Here is a 19,542-nt window from a genome sequence, read left to right as displayed (position 1 = left end):
GCTTACGTGGCTGTTTGTAAGGATTTGCTGTGAAAAGTGCTACTGGAACATGAAATAGTGTTACTTTCTACAGTTTGTAATGATGCAGCTGCTGTCAACATGCCCAGTTTTGCATTTGTTGCCCCCCTCCCAAACCACGCAATTTCAACATTCTTCATGTACAGCTCCACATTCTCTGCATAGCAACTCCCCCCCCCCCTTTTGCTGGTAGATTACGATGATGATATGGTGCCATATACATCTCCCTCCCCTACAACCGCCCAGTACCAACCAAAGCATCGCTGATTAGTCATTAGCAGATTAAGGAGCTGTTGTAATTAAAGATCGGGGCTCCACTGCCATTGAAGCCGGCCCTATCCCACCCTCCACTTTTTGCTGATGCATTAAATTTTCCCCTCTGCCATTTCATCTCTCTTTCTGTCTCCTCTTTCCTTTTTGCCCAGAAGATCTTTTCTCTCCCCTCCCCTCCACCAAATAAAACTCACTGAGATCCTGCTTGTTGTTTTTGGATATTAGTGCCTAGATGTGGAAATAAGCATGCAACAAGAGATGAGACTCAGCCTCTTCTCTCTTTCTCTCTCTTTTTTTCCTTTTTGTGGAAAGCGTTCTTTTCTGTCATCATGCTTAGAATTGGAATGGAGCCCCTTCCCTGCATGAAAAGTTTTTGAAACTTTCCTGGAGAGCAAAACGTTTTGAGCCACAGTTACCGGCCCCTGGTGATTCTGAGGCCATTTCAGCACTTGGTCTTCAGTGAAGTGTGCCTTCTAATGTGGACCTTTGGACCTCTATGATTATCAATCAGCACAGAGCCAGGGAGGTTGACAAGGTGTGGCCCTGAGGAAATCCATGGAGCCAGACAGGAACCGTTGGCCAAAGAAGTCATGAGGTCTTTACTGCAATAGGAACAGAAAGTGGCGAAGCTGCCTTTTTGTTACATGGCCCAGGATCAGAAGCTGATAGTTTTCAAAAAGAACCGGGACTGTGGCTTGGCTTGCTTGTCCCTGGCATCTGGCAGAGGAGGCTTGGGCCTTGCTGTGCATGTGCTAGCCCCTCTGTACCTTGCTCAACACTCTCTCTCACCCCAGGCTGCCCACCATTCCCAAGGCAAACCTGCTAACTGGTTCCTTCAGGGAGCCAGACAAGTCTGTGGTAAACGCGGATGAACCGCATGTGCTGTGAATTCTCATGGCCTGTTAAACTGGGACATCTCATTGGCAAACAGTGATGGGTGGCTGAAGACAAGAAGTGGGAGGCAAGTATTTTCAAAATGGCGTCTCCTAGGCTGGGAGAGATTTTTTCAAACAAAACAGCCAGATGCAGGAAAGGTAGCCTTGAAGTGTCAACTTGCAAACAATCTTGGACCCACAGGGGAGTGAATCGTCACTGCAGAAGCCAGCAAACAATGTCAAGAGGATACAGCTGGGGAGTCAGGAGCCTGACCAGCTTCACTGCAGCTGCCAGAAGGACGTTAACCAGGCAGAAGCCACTGAGGAAACTTCCCCTGACTCTTGAGTGCTGCAAAGAGTGAGTAGCACCGTCGCACACAGCTAAATGCTGTAGGGTTGCTCTGTGCACCTGGAGATGATGGTATGGGCGAGCTTTCTCAGCTCCCACTGGATAAAGCATTCCAAGAATCCCATTTGCCAAGAAAGACAAGAAAGAAAAGCAGAATGTTAGGATATGGTGGGGGGGGGGGAATCAAAATTATCAGTACTATTCACCAGCATCCTTTTGAGTCTCTGCCACCCAAAGTGATTCTGCCAGTCCCATGTTAATAAATAACATCTCATATCCTTCCTTGTTCTGTTACACATGAACAACAAAAAAGAAGTAATTTAAAATAATGGACACAAGCTTCGTTTTATACAGAGGTGCAATTGCTAGAACATCCGGTCGCTTCACACCCCGCAGCCAAAGGTCTTCTTAAGCCTGCATCTTCTCCAGCTGTTTGTCGTTGACTGTCAACCCCACCATGGGGCTTGGGATGTAGTTGAAAGGGGTCACCCGGGCAGCTCGACTTGGGGAGCCATGCCTGCTGGGTGGGAAGTTCCCAAGAGAGCCGGCTGGCCCTTCATGAGTGAAAGGGATGGGCCCCGCTGTAGCCTTGCTCCGGTTGAAGGCTTCTGCCTCACTGCCCTCCAGTGAGGAGGCCTTTGGCATCTCCTGCATCTCCAGTGTTGGGGAGGTGCTGGAATTGGTCTTGGCAGTGGAGAAGTCTTCTGTCTGCACAACAGCATCACTGGTCTTTCTTTGGAGAGCTGCCTGGGCCTGCTGAGTCTCTTCTTCCTCCAAGGTGCTGACCAGTGGCAGGGCTGTGGAGGGAAGGGTGCTCTTCAGGATATGGGGGATGTCTTCATCTCGGATCCTCTTCCAAGTCCCTTTCATTACTGATGGCTGCTGCTCTTCTGACCGTTTCTCTGGAGTCCCCAGAGGAGGAATCACGGGCGGTCTTGAGAGTTCCTCATTCTTCATCCTCCCACCCAATGACTCGGGGCAGGAGGAAGAGGGGGTGGAGCCAGGGCTGCCAGCCCTCTTGATAACGTTGATCTGAGGGGATGAGGAATAACGCTTAAAGGGCTCCGGTGGAAGGTTATTGGTTTTCACTGGAAGCCTGGAGGGACTCTCTGAACTGGTTCGTCTCGGAGGCCTGGCACCCAAGGAAGCCCTGTGGCTCGGGAGAGGCACTCGGGAGATGACTGGCCTTTGGCTTGGTCCTGCTGGCTTGTTCACCTTGAGCTCATCACACCTGGAAGAGCACAAAAAGACTGTTGGCAAGCCGAGCCTGCTTCTCCGGGGAGAGGCACCCTGAGAGAGCGAGGGCTTGGGCTCGGAGGAAGACAGCTCGGCACGGTGCCTCATGAGGAGGCCGGATGATTCCTTGATGAAAGTCAGCTGCCTCAGGAAACCTGCGCGGTCCGACTCGGTGCTGACAGATCTTGCTGAGGACATGCGTACCAGGCTGAGGCGGCTGGACTGAAGGGCCCCTTTCCCACTGCCCTTTGGCTTTGGCTCATGGCCACCCTCTCTCCCCACTTGCTCCTCCAGCACAGACATGGCACTCCTTGCGGGCAGAATCTTGTTGGGCTTCTGCATGAAGGGGATGCGGACAGGAGATTTCTGGGTCTTGTGTTGCTTAGATACAGGCGACTTCTGAACCGGTTTGGAGTTGGGGCCAGGCATGGAGCTTCCCACTGCCTTCCCAACCTCACGAGATGAAATCTGCTTGTTGAGCTGCGAAGGAGACGTTAGCTTCTTCTGAGTGGGCTGGGATGGTGTGGATGTTCTGGATGACCCAGAGGAAGGAGCTTTGGTAATCCGAGCTGGTGGGGTGGCGCTTCTCTTGGGCAACATAAGGTCTGCTATTTCTGATATCTTCCCAGGCCGGTGGAGGCTTCGCGATCTCTGCTGATTCAAGCTGAAGTTCTTTGCAGGGGCCTCCTGCTTAGTGGGTGATCCTGTTTTCCTTGGGGTGGACCTGGGGCTCTGTGAATCTTTCGCCGTGTTAGGCATGTAGATCACTGTTCTGCCTCGGAAAACCACTGGCAAATTGGTCACTGGCTTCTGCTGCCCTGGGTTCTTCTCCACTCTGCTGTTCCTGCTGCCAGCCGCTCTGGTTTCCATCACCTTCTTGCCCTCCTGGAAGGCCTTTGGCGGCTCTTTCTTCTCCACATGACCCCCAGTGACCTTTTTACTTTGCTTCTTTTCCTTCCTGTCCAGAGACATTTGCAAAGTGGAGCCAATGGAGAGGCCAGACATAAAGGAAAGGATGGAGTCAGATTCTGAGGAAGGCTCCCTGGTCAAAGAAGAGGCAGCCTGGTGCAGCCACGTCACAATGGAGTTGGCTCCTTCCTGAATGGCTTTCCACTCGACACTGTCCAGATCTGACCCCCTTTCGGAGGCCACTTCCTCTGGGGTGTCTTTAGCCTTCCGCTCCTTGATGCCAGGTGCCTTCCATTCCTTCTCAGCGTTTCTTCTCCTTGCCAAGTGGCGTCTCCTCTTTGGCATGGCTGAACCAATGCAGCACTTCAGCAGCAGGTCATCATCAGATTTGTAGCTGAGGGAACTGGCTGAGCTGTCCCTCCGCTTGGAGAAGGCCGAGGCCATCTCATGTCTACGGCTCAAGGGCAGCTGGCGGTTGGCCCTGCTGTACAGTTGAGTCCTTTCTTCGTGGTCACAGAGTTCCAGGTCACTCAGGGAACTCAACGAAGAGCTGAGAGAATAGCATGGTGGAGTTTCATCTGCAATGAGGTTACTGTGGAGCTTGGCTGCCGTTTTGGTTTTGGCATGTTTGGGACTGAGGCCGGGCTCCTTCTTGGTCCAGCATTCCTTCCGTTGGCCTTTGCCAGCTCCACACGCCTTCCTACTGGGCGAACTTTTCATGCCTAACTCTGTCAGGTCATCAGAATCATTCTCATAGAAGCAATAGACAGCCTCCTCTGTCGGGGTGGTGTGACACAGGGACTGGAAGATCTTGTCATTGCTGCGGCTGCTGTGCTCTTGAGGAGCCTCCTTCTGAAAACGGCTGCCCTCAGAACAGGCCCCCACGCTGCCTTGCCTCATCAAGGTTAGCTCTAGATTTCTGAGAGGGAGCTGTGCTCTCTTGGACTCAGCAGATTGGGCTCTGCCTGCACGAAGTGGGCTAGTGTGGTTAGACCCAGTTTTGTGCTTATAGGAGGAAACCATCCTGGTTGGAGTTGAGTGGCTGGAAGTGATCCTTCTGGTGCGCAAGATTCCTTGCTCATGCTGCAGCCCATCTATCTTGCGTCCAGCTCCTTGCGGCCATACCACCTCCCTCTTTTTCCCAGAGCAACGCTTCGGGTCTTCCTCCTCTTTTATTGGGTACTGGAGGGTCTCGTCACTCAGGGAAGCAGCGCTGGAGAAGTTGACAGGGGTTCCTTCTGCCGAGTCAGTGAAAGAATCCTCGTCACCAATGTACTCCTTGTTGGTTCTGGCAGGCACAGCCCGTCGGTGCTTAGGGATGCCTAACTGGGAATTGGCAGGGACCAACATGTAGACTGGCAAATGCATTGGTTTCTTAGACTGAGGATTCAAAACCTGGCCTGGGAAGCCAGAGACAAGGGATGTCCGGACCTTCCGGAAACGAGATGGCAAGGCTGAACTGATGCACTCCTTCAGGATTTCAATATCTTCATCAGAGGTCAGCTCCAGCCGTTCTGGCTTCCTCTGGCTCTCGTTGGCCCTTTCTTCCTCATGCATCACAAAGTTCAAGCCATTTCTCTCGGGGAACGGGGGGATAAGTTTCAGCTCAACATCCTTCTGGACATAGTGTTCATGGAGAGGCAGGGCACTCAAGCTGGAGGCACAAGAGAAGTTCTCATTGGGTTTCTCCACAGTGAAGTAGACCATGGAGTCAAGGTCTTGGGGCATCTGGAAACGCTCCTTGAAGTCGGTGATCTCCATGAATTTCTTGACATTATTTTCCCACTGGATATTGAACTGACTGGTCTCTTTCTCTGATTGGCCAGTCAATTCAAACAGGGGAGTTTTGCTGCGACTGGGAGGCATGGTTTGACCAGGACTGTCGGGCAATTCGCTAGGACTGATGGTGCCACTGATCATCTCACTGCATGGCTCACTCTGGATAGAGCTGGCGATGGACGGGCTCTCAAAACTGCCCAACGAACTGACAGAACTACATCGGCTCATCACCAACGGGGTCTCTTGGATGTAGTTCTCAGAGGAGCTGGATGGGGTTAGGTCTTCATGCCGGGCTGGCGAGACTCCCTGAAGGAATATTTTCTCCCTTTTGGGGAAGGGAATGGCAATGGGTTGAGAGATGTGTGGGCTGGCCTCTGTCTCTGTTTTTGTCTTCTCTTGCTGTTCCTTAGGGGCTTCCTCTGCTTCAACAACCTCTTCCACCTCAATGATCTCAAGTGAAGAGTCGCTGTCCATCTCATTCTCACTGTGGCTCTGTCCATCCAGCATATTGTCAGCCAAGGAAAGGGAAGAGAGAGAGCTGCACCTGGAGAAGCATATCGGTGTATCCTCTACCGAGTACTTCTGCAGTTGTTCGTGTTCAGCGGGTGCCAGCGCTGACAACTTTTCTGGGATCTTGTTTAGGTTTTCTGGGGTCTGCAGAAGCCCAGGAGGCAACCAGTCTTGCTTCTGTACTGACACAGTTGGGTAGCAAGGATGGGCTCCTGGCAATCCCACAGTTCCAGATGCCGGATCAGTACCATCTACATTGTCCGCAAAGGGAACATGCTGATAGGATGGGGAGAGCTTAATCGTGTAGACCTGTGGGTCAGAAACCAGGTTGTTGCTTGGATCCTTCTTATAGTCTGATTCCTTCTCCGCAGCTTCAGGGATGTCCGCTTTCTTGGCCTTCTCAAGAGGCTCTAGTTTCTCCGCCACTTCACTGGTATCTTGCCGTTTTCTCTCTGGAAGTTCCATCTTCTCAGGCCTGTTGATCAAAATGTTCTTCAGGTCGAGGCGACTGGGACGCTTCTGATATCGGTGCAGCTCATCTTTGAAATCCACGAAAGTTGTCCTGGTGCATGGTTTCATATGTTCCTTTGTGCAGTACCCATCACTGGTGCTGCTGCTGTTGAGGCTGTCATTGGACAAGCTGGTGTAGGCTGTCTTCAGCCTCAGGAGGGTGTGAGCCCGGCTAAGTCCTTCCCGCTTGTCAAACCTGCTAGTGTCTGACAGGCGGCACGGGGAGCAAGACTGAGCTTGGGCCTCATGGACTTCATCAGGGCCATATTGCCAGTCGAGGCAGTGGTCTTCAGAGCTGAGGCTGAAGCTGTCATCAGAAGAAGTATGGAGAGTGGAGATGTCCTCTACAAGCTTGTCTATCTTGGCTACAGTAGTGGAGATCTTGTTCGCCAACTTCGCCGCCACCATAGAGACTTCATTGTCTGGAGGCAGAAGCACAGGAGGAACCTTGCTGGTCTCCAAGGGCTTGCTGCTTTCATCTTTCTCTGGTTCTGAACATCTCCTTTGGGCAATGGCTCTGGGCAAAGCCTGGCCTTGGAGGAAGGTGGAGTTGAGGAACATGGAGAGAACAGAGGCGTTCCCTGTCTCTGTGCCACTGGACACATTGGGCACCTCGTCATCGTCAAAACACCCTGAGTCGGAAGCGTAGTCCTTCACCAAGCTGTCTATGTGCCTCATTGGCTTCTTGCCACTTTGGCCTTTCAAGGACTGCTTCTCCATGGTGTCAAAGGTCTCGGCCAAGTGTTTGGCATCCAGCTCGGCCTCCAGAGCTTTCTGTTTCCTCATGTAGAGTGAGGGCATGCATGACCCCGGCGAGATCACCATGGCATCTTTGTACTTGAGGGGCCGATTGGCAAGGAGGTTCCTGAGGGCGGCAGCACTACCCATGGCAATCATCTTGTGCTTGGAGTGGACGAGGTTCCGGAGCATGCTGACTGCCCCCAGGTCCCACAGCAGCTCCTGATCTTTGGAGCTGCGGGCCGAGAGGTTCCAGAGGGTGCCACAGGCGTTGCTGACAATGGTCAGGCTGTGGGATTTGAGGTGCTGGAGCAGCGTCTGAAGGCAGCTGTGTTCCCGGAGGACTTGCCTGAAAGAGAGCAGAGAGGCAAATTCTGAGTAAAATAAATTTTATGATTGATGAAATGGAGGGGCGGGGGAGTGGAGATCAGGAAAACAGGCTTGGCCCGTGGGTGTCAAAGTTGGAAATTATATTCTAGAGAACAGGGGAAAATCAAGAAGGGGTAAGATATTGTACTGTGGGTGGAAAAGTAGAGTGCCCAAGAGGGGCAGTGGAGGGAAGAGAGGACTAGAGCAAGGAAGAGCAAATAGAAATTGTGGGCCTTTGAGCTATGCTTTACTAGAAATCTATATGCTTTACAATCCTGATTCTTGCTTTTAGGCTTTAATTTTTCTTGAAGTTTGAAACTGTTTTAAAATATGTGGTTTTATGCACTTGGATTATTTAACTGGCAGGAAGGCCAGTTTGCATGGGAAACTAAGTAAAGAAATATAATGTTTGATGCCGCACAGTTGCAAATGCAGAACTGTGAGACATGTCCAGCTTTTAATCCATATTGAGCAGGGAGGGAAAAAACTGAGCAGCTCATGAAAAGGGCAGTGAGGCCCAGAAGTGAATTCTTGGCTTTTTAAAGGTCTGAGCACCAGGAAAGCTGTTCTTTGACTATCTGTGGTGCAAATCTTCTTTTCACGGTGGCCGAGGCTTTTCTGTGTTTGTCTTGTGAGCGTCTGGTTCACGACAGGACGGCGTCATCCCAAAAAGGGGTCAAAGGGAAAAAGAGCTGTCCGTACAAGACTCTCACCGATAATCTTCCCTGGTGGCAATGAGGCTGGAGACATTCCGCAGGATTCCCCCTCCACTCTCAATGATGGCTAGTGAGTTACTCTGGCACTTGTAGGTGAGTATGCTCACAAGGAATCCAAGGGCACCCTCCACCGTGCAGATGGCAGCTTTGTTCTCGGTGCTGTGAGCCGACAGGTTCCACAGGGCGCTCAGCACGCTCTTCAGGGTGGATTCCTGGCAGGAACAGCAAACATAGAATGAATGAATGAATGAATGAATGAATGAATGAATGAATGAATGAATGAATGAATGAATGAATGAATGAATGGCCTGTTAGAGAAGTGGACTAGAGTATGCTAACACATTCACAGGCCAAACCGGTTTTATACCCCTTTCCCTGGAAACTGTGATTGAGAGTGGTGCTGAGATTCTCTATTTCTTATAGAGGCAATGGCTGTTAAACCAGTTTAAATCTGCAGACTAGACATACGAAAAGGAAAAGGGAAATAAATAAAAGGATAGAGACACAATGTCTTAAATGGAACTTCCACATTCAGATGCAATGTACCTCTAGGGAACAAAACAGAGGACATTCACACTTATGTATGTCATGTGAAGGAGAGAAGGAGGGGAAATGTATTAACTGGACAAAGGAAAAGAAAAAAAAGATAAGCCAACAGCAAGAGAGGGAGGAAGAACATCGTGAGGGAGTCAGTCTCTGGCAGGTAGATCCCCAAGTTCTCCACAGTTAACACACAGGTGTTCCAGTTAAAGAAGCTTTATTAGAGATCCATTCGGTACAAGGTACTCAGTGCAATTGGCAAAAGTGACATATATGGGCCCAGAAATGTTAGATATAGGCAGGGCTTTTTTTCTGGGAAAAGAGGTGGTGGAATTCAGTGGGTTGCCAGCACAGGGGGCAACTCTTGGCAGGAGGTGGTGCCCCTGGTACCACATGTGCGCCTGCAAAGTGCATGCACTCTCCCAGGGCCAATGATGTCACTTTGGGTCAGCTGGAACAAGGGGGGAGTTTTTAAAAGTTTAAATCACCCTCAGTGAAAATGGTCACATGGCTGGTGGCCACGCCCCCTGCTCTCCAGACAGAGGGGAGTTTAGATTGCCCTCCGTGCCGCTCCAGCCATGCGGAGGACAATCTCAACTCTTCTCTGTCTGGAGATCAGGGGGCGGGGCCACCAGCCATGTGTCCTTTTTCAAGGGGTTCCAGAACTCCATTCCATCGCATTCCAGCTGAAAAAAAGCCCTGGTTATAGGGAATATTCCTGCCTTTGGGAAAAGGACCATGAAATAAGGTGAGGGTTGGGGTGAGACATTGTTTTAGACCAGACAGTGAGAAAAATGAACTTATCTTTGCTTCTCAAGAAGGATACATCTCGAGCCAGTTTCAGCTGGCATCCAAGGACACTGGCTCAGTGGAGCGCGAAAGAGAAAGTAAACATTTGCAAGATAACCTACTGGCATTACAGCCACAAAGAACTTCCCATACCCTCAGAGACCAGAGTCAGAGACAACATACATTCATGGCAGATATGCAGGAGGCATATATGACAGAGGGAGGCTGCGACAGAAGCAGCTGACCCTCTCCCTGCCTTGGGGTCCCCCACTCACCTTGCTGGCTTGTAAGGCACACTGTACAAGGGCTGTCACACTGCCCACTTCTCTCAAGACCTTCTTGCTGTTCATGTCAGCTCGCCAGGAAAGGTTGCGCAGAATGCTGGAGACCACCTGGAAGAGGGGAGGAATTGGACAAGAGATAAGCAAGAGATTGCAGGTAGATCTTGGTCCAAAGCAAGATCCAAAGAGCAAAAGCCCCACAATTCCCTTTATGTGGACTACTTACAATAACCCCAAGTTATGCAAGCTTCCCTGTTCTCGAAGGAGAATACAGGGAAGGTAATTCTTTCTGGACTCTTGCTTTGCAGGCCAGGATCTGCCCAAGGCAACAAGGCCTAATCTGAGCACTGGATGCAGATAATTCTCACACTTTCTGCCTACGTATCCTGATTTGGAAGCATAAGTTACACAGACAATATATGGGACAGGTCATGCATCATCTTTACCTGGTGTAACTCTTCGCTGTTGGATGCTAGCTGTGCAACAATAGCTTGCATGCATCTTCTGCGGGAGCACAAGGTTGCCTGGCAGAAAGAATGAGAATGGGCAGGGCATGGGCAAGCAGAAAGGAGAAGCCACAGGTACCCCTCCTCCCACCACCTAGAACTTCTTGTGGCAGACACGGGTTTCACAGTTCCCCACCCTCTAAAGGACCACACATCAGAATTTGGGGAGGATAATCTATCAGCTGCATCAGACATGATAGCTAAACTAAACATCCATGTGAAGAGGCAGTATACCTGTGAGTAATGAAGGATAGGGGCCACCTGTTTGCCACGCACTAGAGCGTCCTGAAACTAGCCATCCAGCAGTGACAGGCAACAGATTAGGTGGATCTTTGGGCTGACACAGTGGAACTTTTTTTGTTTTGACTGTATTAAAGAGTCAGCATTTCATGTCCTGCTTTTCTGGCTGCCCATGACTTGCTAAAGAGCTGTTTGGGGAGTTTATGGAGGGAAGAGGAGGACAAGATGTCAACCTGGTGTAGTGGTTAGAGAGTCAAGCTAGGATCTGGGAGACCCAGGTTCAAATTCTCTCTCTGCAATGGAAGAGTATGCTGGATGACCTTGGGCCAGACCTACAAATCCTGCCAAGTCCCACCACCACAGCCAATTTCTCCTTTTTCCTCTGGGGTGACTACCACTAGAGGACCAGTGGGCAATAATCCTGTAAGCAAGACTGGGTTCAGGGATTGCAGTTGCTGATTACTACCACCACCCACAATCTAAAAGCACAAACAGAAAACTATAGAAAATTGAGACTGTGTAAAAAGCAAAACCAAGGGAGGTAATCAGATTCAGTATTTTCTATGCCTAAAATAGCCAAAGCAAAGAACTGCGCCTCTCCTGCCGTGGAGAGTATATATCTGGTGGCAACCTGTCAGATAGGCTTTCAGCATATCTGCCATGCATTGCATGTATTTTGTTTCAGTGCCTCTGAGTACATGCAGAATATAACTATAGTTGTATGGGCTTGTTTCTAACTGCTTATCTTCCAGGCAAGGTGTTTTAGTTATGAGTTCCTGCAGAAGCCTGAGAATGTGACCGTGGACTTCTTATGAAGACTGAACTGAGCTCCTCTCCCTCCTCCCTCATTCCCAGGCGATGCGCGCCAAAATGCCCTTCCAAACAAGGGGGAGGAGAAACTGACCTATAATTGATCCTGCTTTACCTCCTTTAGGCATTCCAGTCAATTCCCTTGTTACAGCATCTTGATATTGGTATTTACTCTAACAAACATTTTTAACTCATACACTGGAGTGATGCAGTGAAGTATTTGGGAGAAGTACCTGGCAAGACCTGACACAACCTGAGTATTTATGTGAACTCAAAACGCATTCATAAACATGATGTCTGAAAATGTTAAACAACCCTGTAAGGTAGGTTTAATAAAAGGTATACTTTACTAACCGGGGGGGGGGGAGGGCAAAATAATTCCACCCTCCTCCTGTTGGAGCAAGTAATAAAAATAAAAGCCTTGGGATTGCATTGGACACGACAGTCAAGGAGACTATATAAGAAACTAGAATTTTGTCAGTTTCATCCTAAATACTCATTTCAATTTCCCACTCAATCCAATCAGTTTCTCCATTTGGTTTCTCCATTTTCCATTTGTCCCCCCATGGAATCCAATAACCCCAACACCATCAGAGTAGACTCTGTGATTTACAAGAAATAATAAGGGGCTGAACAGATGAACCTCCACAGGGCAATTCATTTCAGGAAGACTGAGAAACAGATGAAACAGGGAACTTGAGAACCTTGAAAACAAACTTTTATCGATGTCTCCCCCCCCCCCCACTTCTCTAGGACAGTTTGACTCAATTTCCAGATGTGGAGGAGGGGAGGGCTAAGGAACCAGTAGATATGCCTACAACCCAGGATTCAAACTCGGGGGGGGGGGGGTGCATTTCCTGCTTCATAGCCCTCCCCATGTGGTACTACAACTTCACAGTTGCACCAGAACCTCAAAAAGTGCAATTCTTTGGCCACTCAATCACAGTAATTGACGAACTTATCGAAATGACTTCTCCCAACTCCAAAAAGGAAGCTACGGCCTCCAGTTTGCAAGATCTGAGCAAGACTGTCACTAATAGGACATTTTGGAGGGCACTAATTCACAGGGTCCCCGCAGGTCAGAAGCAACTTGCCAGTACATAATACACACACTCACAATCCCCTTCCACTAGTTCCAGACCTAACACCCTTGCGAGTTCTGTTCTCCCTGATGCCTCTTGATCCCACTGCCTTGTCAAGCCACATTCCCAAATGTTGCACCTTGTTGACCACGTCTCCGAAGGTGAGATTGGTCAGCACCATGCCAGTGTAGCGCCTGAGGGCTAGGTTGAGTGGGTCGCTGGTCAGCTTGTGCATCTCATAATCCACCTGCAGTAGCTCTGCGATGGCCTGTAGCCCACCTAGGAAATGGAGGAGACCAAGGTGTTTTCCTCATGGAGATGGGTTGCTGATGTAAAGCAGCGGCAATGGGGCTTCCACATAGCAGGTTTTCCTGATTGTTCCTTGCCCTAGCTCCCCAAGATGGCCATTCCCCCTTGCCACAAGAGGCAGTTCTTGAAATCTACAGCTGACATACAATGTTACAAGGCTATAATGATAACAACCGGTCAGGTTCTCTGAATTCCTAGCTTTTGTTTTAAAATGTCTCTAGCCCCTTTCATTGTGGAGATATAAGGGAAAAGACATATCTTTGCAACAAAAGGGGCTGGAGATTTTTTTAAAAAAAATTTAAGGCTGGACATTTAGAGAACCTGATAGACAAGATTGTTGGAATGTTGTAACACTATAACAACATCAGTTGCTGTTCAAAAATTCAAAAAAGCCAGTTGCTGGGAGGTGGGAATGGCTGCCACAGGGGACTGGGACAGATTAAATAGGATTGATGTGGCATAACTTTCTTATCCTGTGGGTGCAGCCCCAGCTTTTGTGTGCTCTTTCACCAAAACATGCAGCAAAGCAGCCTGGGGAGGTTTACTAGAAAGACAGGGAAATCCCGGGAAAGAAGAGAGAGAACAACTTTTCCAGTAGTATCCAAACTAGAGCAAACAACATGAGTATAAATGACTTGTTAATTGAGAGAAGGGCTTGGATGGGGGAGGGTTCACATACATTGGGACAGTCCCTTTTTGAACAGAAATAATTAAAAACAGTTTGATATGAAATTATCTGTTTCAAAAATTGTGCCAAGCAAGTTAGAAAACACAACTGTCAAAGATCTAGAATTACCATCCATTAGTATCAGCAAAGATCCACATGGAAAAAGACTAAATTCTCAGAAAATTTGGCCAGATCTTAACTGGCATACTTTATTAGAACTGCTCCTGTAAAATCTTGTTTTGTTGAAAGACAGATCTTATTTGTTTCAAAGTGGAACAATAAAGGAGAAAATATTCTTTTGATGTGTGTCTGGAAGCACCTGTGTTGTGTTCTGTCTATATACCTTTGCCCTCCAGGATTCACTACTGGGAAAATACCCTGAAAGCTCGATGAAGAAGCTGGCTATGTGCAGGGTTAATTGGCAGGCACCTGTCATTTCACCAACACCCTCCCTTTCTACTTCTCAGTTTTGTACTTTAAAAGTTTCCACTTTCAAAACAAATTAATCAGAAACAAGTACACAGCCCTTTAAAAGTTTTAAGGTCCGATGCACAAGAGAGGGAGACCAAACCAGTGTGTCTGATGAGTGGGTTCACACCTGCTCCTTCTGTTGAAGCACTGGGAGGAAGCCAAATTTTTCCTAGAGCTGAGAGACCTGCTGTGACTTGCCTTTTTATCAATTTGTTTTTCCCATAACAGTGTTCAGCCCTATGCTTTTGTTTTGCTGGATATGAAACAATGCGTAAATATTTTCTCTGAATACATATGAACTTTAAATAGTAATATAGACTCCAAAACGTTACCCTTACCCAAAAGGTAAAAACAGAAAGCTGTTGTGGAACTCTTCATCCTGCATCTACTTGTTTCTTTGATAGAAAATAACCTGTTTCTTTTATATAGATGCCGACTGGGGGGTTGACCTTCTGCCTGCTAGTTAGGTCCTTTACCACTGAGCTATGGTCTCCCTCCCCATAAATATATGTACACATGAAGATGCTTTCTGTGAAGGCAAATAACTCGTCCTCCTAGTTGCGTATTGTCTACTCTGACCAGCAGTGGCTCCCTGAGATCCTTTTCAATGGAGACGGGGGGGGGGGGGACCTTCCACATTCAAGTCGTGTATTCAAGCCCCCACGCCACCACCTTTCCCCAAATACAGCATACCCAGCTCGTTCATGGCACGGCGGTACTCCTCATCGAATGAGAGCTTCATAATGGCACAGGTAGCTTGGCAAATCTGTGGCTCAATGGGGACAGGACCTGCGGGAAGAACGAGTGAGGTGAGCAGCACTTATATGCCAGGAAAAAGAACCCAGAGATTACTGTCCGCCTGGCAGTCCCATTGGCTCCGGTGGCCTGAAGGAGAGCAGATGGTACAGAAAGGAATTAAGCTCTGAAAAATTCTGCCTGAACCAGAGTCAAGTCAAGATGGGATCCCGTCAGCTGTGTGCATGTCACCTGGTTTCTGCTGGGCAGAGAGCTGTAGTACCATCTTCTGGTCATCTGGAATGGTGGCGCAGGTGAGACCATACCTGCAAAACCCTCACAAAGAGGGAATTTCCCCAGCGCAAAGAGAAAAGTACCTGCGTCCTTGTAACCCCAGGGCCTCCAGCTGATACTGTATGTTCTCCAACCCAAGGAGATAAGCAGGAAGCCAACTCAAGGTAGGGATACTCTACCTGCGCCTCCCTCAGGGGTCTTTGCCCCGTCCTTGTTGTGCATTTTGAGCCAATCCCAACAGGTCTCCGTGTAGGACCGGATTTGTTCCAAGACATGCAGCACCCGCATCTCCTTCTTGGCCTGCCCCTCATCAGGCTGGGAGAAAACGATGTTGTGCAGGGCAGCGTTGGCCCGCATGCGACAGTCCTTCCCAGCTCCTTCTTGGCCACTGGGGCTCTCCGGTGCCCCTGGCTCCCAGTCTGTTTCATGGAGGAGCTGGATGAGCAGTGGGAGGCAGCCTGACTTCCGCATGGCCAAGCAGCTCTCCTGGGAGCTTGACATGGCCAGGAGGGTGCGCGACATTTCCTCTTTGTCCCGGGTGGCCAACATGGAGAGGAGCCAGAAGACCACTTCCACCTGAGGACCAAAGACCAACAATTTTTGATGGAGCCACCAGGTGGCACCAAAGTATAAAATCAAGATGCAAACTAGCATTTCTAGCATACTTAGGTATATGCTTTGACTTATCATGACCCCAGCAAGGGGGTCAAGGCAAGTGAGGAGCAGAGGGGGTTTGCCACTGCCTTCCTCTGCCAAGGCTTCCTTGGTGATCCCCTATCCAAGTACCAACCCTGTTGAGATCAGGCTAAACCATGCCATATTTCCTCCCGATTTCAAGCATACCCCAGATTAATGGTTTGGTTCAGACATCATGGGAAACCCTGGTTTATTTTAATGATGGCTGTTACCTTTGTGAAACCAGCTCAGATCCCAGTTTGTCTTTACAAAGGGCGGTTTCATTGTTTTTGCTCTGTAAACAGGAAGGCTGCTCCAGGGAACAAGCCACAACAAGACCATTCTCCAGTATTAATTCCAGTAATTCTCCAGTATTAATTCCAGTATTAATTCCTCTACTACATTCTCTCTCTCTCTCTCTCTCTCTCTCTCTCTCTCTCTCTCTCTCTCTCTCTCTCTCACACACACACACACACACACACACACACACACACACACACACACACACACACACACACGAAATCAATGTGAGGTTCATTACAATGCCAGCAGCAGTTATGAGTGCCATCATATTTTCTTTCTAATCAAGCTGAGGAGAGATGCCAATGATGTATCATCTTAATAGCATTCCCCCTTAAACTAAGATTAACTGAGAAGTTTAGTTCTCATGGCATGGTGGTAAAACAGTTTGGAGCATAAAAAAGTTCCAAACTTCATAACCTAGTGCAACCTCAACCTCATAACCTAGTACATGATGCCATTTTTTCTACATATCCTGTCAGAGGACCCATAAACCGGTACACAAGGATTGCTATTTGATGCTTCAAAGGGGGTCAGTTCCTTTCCCAGCTCTCCCTTACAAACTCTTAATTTGTAAATATTGAAAGGTCAGCATGCCACCATTACTCCATGCAAACACAGAACTATATTATTTAAAAAATATTTTACTAAATCACAGTTGCAATCAATTTCAATGTTTTCTCATCCTGCTCTGGGTGCTATTTCTGTTATTACAGATGTCAACAATGAAAAACAGGGAGATAATTTACTATTAAACTTAGTCCCAGTTATACAATTAATACAGCAATGGTCCTTTCCACAATACATCTCCCTCCCTCCCTCTCTTTTTAAAGATAAACCAGCTTGTAAGGGACATTGCAACAAATGACTGCTCAAGAGTTATCTATTCTGGTTCTGTATGATGAAACCAAAAGGTCAGCCAGTTCAGTATTGCAGCACGGTCATACAGAGAAAAGCTGCCCCCCTCTCACACCTTGGATTGCCTGGCATAGATGAGAATATGATTTTCCCCTCTGCACAGGAGCCTGAATGCACTTTTTCACCCAGCTCTGATTTTTTGGGATTACTGTTCATCAGCTTTATGTATTACCCAGATCCACTCCCTTCTTCAGGATCATACTTCACTGAGCCACATTTCTGGAGCATCTGACCTGGACTACTGCACCATAATCTACATGGGGCTGGCCTTCAGAACATCACTGAAGCTTCAGCTAGTTCACAGATCAGTCATTTTTGGGAGATGGAAACATTCCCAGAATATCTTGTTCCCGCTGCCATGCTTCCAGGCCAAACTGAAGGTGCAGTTTTTGATCTTTATATCCCTTTGTGGCCTAGTGTCTCCACAGGCTGCGTCTCCCTGCATTAGCCCCAACCTTCCTCCAATCAGGCTTTGGAGATCATTTGTATGGAAGGAGAGAACAACATATGCTGGTAGCGGGGCCTTGATGGTCACTGCCCCACCAATTCTGGAATATTCTTCCACCAAAATACAAAAACTCTTCTTCTCTACTTAAAAGGCACACAAGACTCACCTTTGTAGGGTGTCCTTTGGTTTGGGATACACAGTGTTATTTTTTTAATGTTTTAATTTACATTATTAACAGTCCACTTTTCTTACGGAGACTCCAGGAAGATTACACAATACAAGTCAATATGATCAATGGCTGGGATACTCAATAAACAACACAATAGGGGATGAATAGCAGAAAACAAGCAGAAATCAGATACAAAGCTGTAGCAATGCTGAAACAAAACATAAAGCCGTTTAACATAATTATTAGACAATCTGGAAACTGCCCAGTAGGAGTATGTGGGCAGCAACAGGCAGTACGCAGTTGTGTAGCCTACAGTCCCTATCCCCCTTACCAAAGCATCTCTCTGAAGCATTTCATTATAGCACAGCCCTTTTACCTATGTAAAAAAGCCAGACTGAATAATTCAGTTTTGCATAGTTAATAATAACAACAACAACATTCGATTTATATACCGCCCTTCAGGACAACTTAATGTCCACTCAGAGCGGTTTACAAAGTATGTCATTATTATCCCCACAACAAAACACCCTGTGAGGCGGGTAGGGCTGAGAGAGCTCCAGAGAGCCGTGACTAGCCCAAGGTCACCCAGCTGGCTTCAAGTGGAGGAGTGAGGAATCAAACCCGGTTCTCCAGATTAGAGTCCCGCACTCTTAACCACTACACCAAACTGGCTCTCTAGTTTGTGGAAGGCCAAGAGAGTGGGAGCTTTCTTGACCTCCTCAAGCAGGCCATTCCATAAGGTGGGGGCCACCACAGCAAATGCGCATTTAGGAGCAGCTGTTGAGTTTGCCTATTTGCAGGGTGGTGCTTGCAGAAGGCCCTGTTCAGACAAGTGAAGTTGCTGTGGCAGAGCATAGGCAGAGAGGCGGTCCCTGTAGAGATGAGAGACCAAGGACATGAAGGGCTTGGTATATGATAACCAAAACCTTGGACTGAGCCTTCATCAGAAAACAATTGTTTTGTCAAGGATTCAGAAAAAGTTAATACAGCTTCCATAAATTGTGAGTGCTGTGACGTCCTTTTATAAATATATATATATAGTTTGCAATTATCATTTTACTTTATTTAGTAAGCCACTTGGGAGAAAGAACATCACAAGAATAGTTTAAATGAATACATAGCAGCTAAAATCACGAGACTGTTCAAATCTCACCTCAGTCTCCTGCTCGGGCTAAACAAGATGCAGTGGTGTCCTTATGGCAACCACCAAGATGCTGCCTCCGTTTTAAAGCAATTTAAAAATGCCGCAGGGCATGGGGGAGAACAACAAGAGCACCTCAGACCATGGCGTGGCATCAGGATCAAGTCCTTGTGGCATGTTTTAAATCACTTTAAAATGGAACTGAGGTCCCTGTGGCAGCCACTAGGATGTCATCACCTCTAGTTTGGCCCAAAGTAGATGACCTGAGGGAAGCCACTCAAATCTCCACCTGCATTGGCCTCCCTTACGGGGCTGCTATAACGGCAACTAACAGGGACCACTTTGGAGCACCTGCGGCGCATGAGGCTGAAGTGAAGCATTATTGTTAGGCTCACAGGTGAATTAATTTGCAGAATCCCACAGTGGGAATACGATCTTCTTTTTCTCGGAACTCCATTTTCCCATTTTCCCTCCTGGGGCTTCTCTCCAATTGTCAAGTGCTTGCATCACTTAGTAACCTCTTGGCTCCCAAATGGATCCCACCCCACCTCATTTGAGTAGAGTAGCTAGGCGCTACCTTGAATTATAGAAAGGATCTTGTCAGCAAGAGTACTGAGAGTGGAGCAGTGTGGCATGCATTTTTATGCTGTTCTGCTTAAGTGTGTACTTTTAAAAAATGTAGGCAGCAATGCCACCATTTGAATCGGGAGACCAGTGCAGACTGTCAGGTGCCTGTGTGTCTGCGTAAGGGGCTTATTTTAGTTGTGTGGTTGTGTGCCTCAGGCAAGGGGAAAGATACAGGTACATAACTACAGTAAAAGCTTGTTAACCAGCACCCGGTTAACTGTCCAGCTGAGTTAAGTGGCATGTCAGCCAAATGACTCA

The 19,542-nt window shown here is 48.1% G+C and overlaps 1 protein-coding gene across 1 annotated transcript in view; it reads right to left on the bottom strand.

Annotated features, from left to right (window-relative positions):
• Positions 1 to 1,923: 1,923 nt before the first annotated feature.
• APC2 (APC regulator of WNT signaling pathway 2) overlaps positions 1,924 to 19,542 on the bottom strand; it is a 34,694-nt gene continuing 17,075 nt past the window's right edge. Inside the window, exons 8-14 of the mRNA XM_054979619.1 lie at positions 15,186 to 15,582; positions 14,671 to 14,766; positions 12,670 to 12,809; positions 10,339 to 10,416; positions 9,887 to 10,003; positions 8,280 to 8,494; positions 1,924 to 7,546 (exon numbers count right to left, since the gene is read on the bottom strand). Of these exons, the coding sequence (XP_054835594.1) occupies positions 1,924 to 7,546; positions 8,280 to 8,494; positions 9,887 to 10,003; positions 10,339 to 10,416; positions 12,670 to 12,809; positions 14,671 to 14,766; positions 15,186 to 15,582 (6,666 nt within the window). The remainder of the gene's footprint in view (positions 7,547 to 8,279; positions 8,495 to 9,886; positions 10,004 to 10,338; positions 10,417 to 12,669; positions 12,810 to 14,670; positions 14,767 to 15,185; positions 15,583 to 19,542) is intronic.

Source organism: Eublepharis macularius, chromosome 5 (genome assembly GCF_028583425.1).
Source record: "Eublepharis macularius isolate TG4126 chromosome 5, MPM_Emac_v1.0, whole genome shotgun sequence".
Taxonomy (NCBI): domain Eukaryota; kingdom Metazoa; phylum Chordata; class Lepidosauria; order Squamata; family Eublepharidae; genus Eublepharis; species Eublepharis macularius.
The sequence above is the reverse complement of the archived record's forward strand: the minus strand, read 5'-3'. Positions and strand labels throughout refer to the sequence as shown.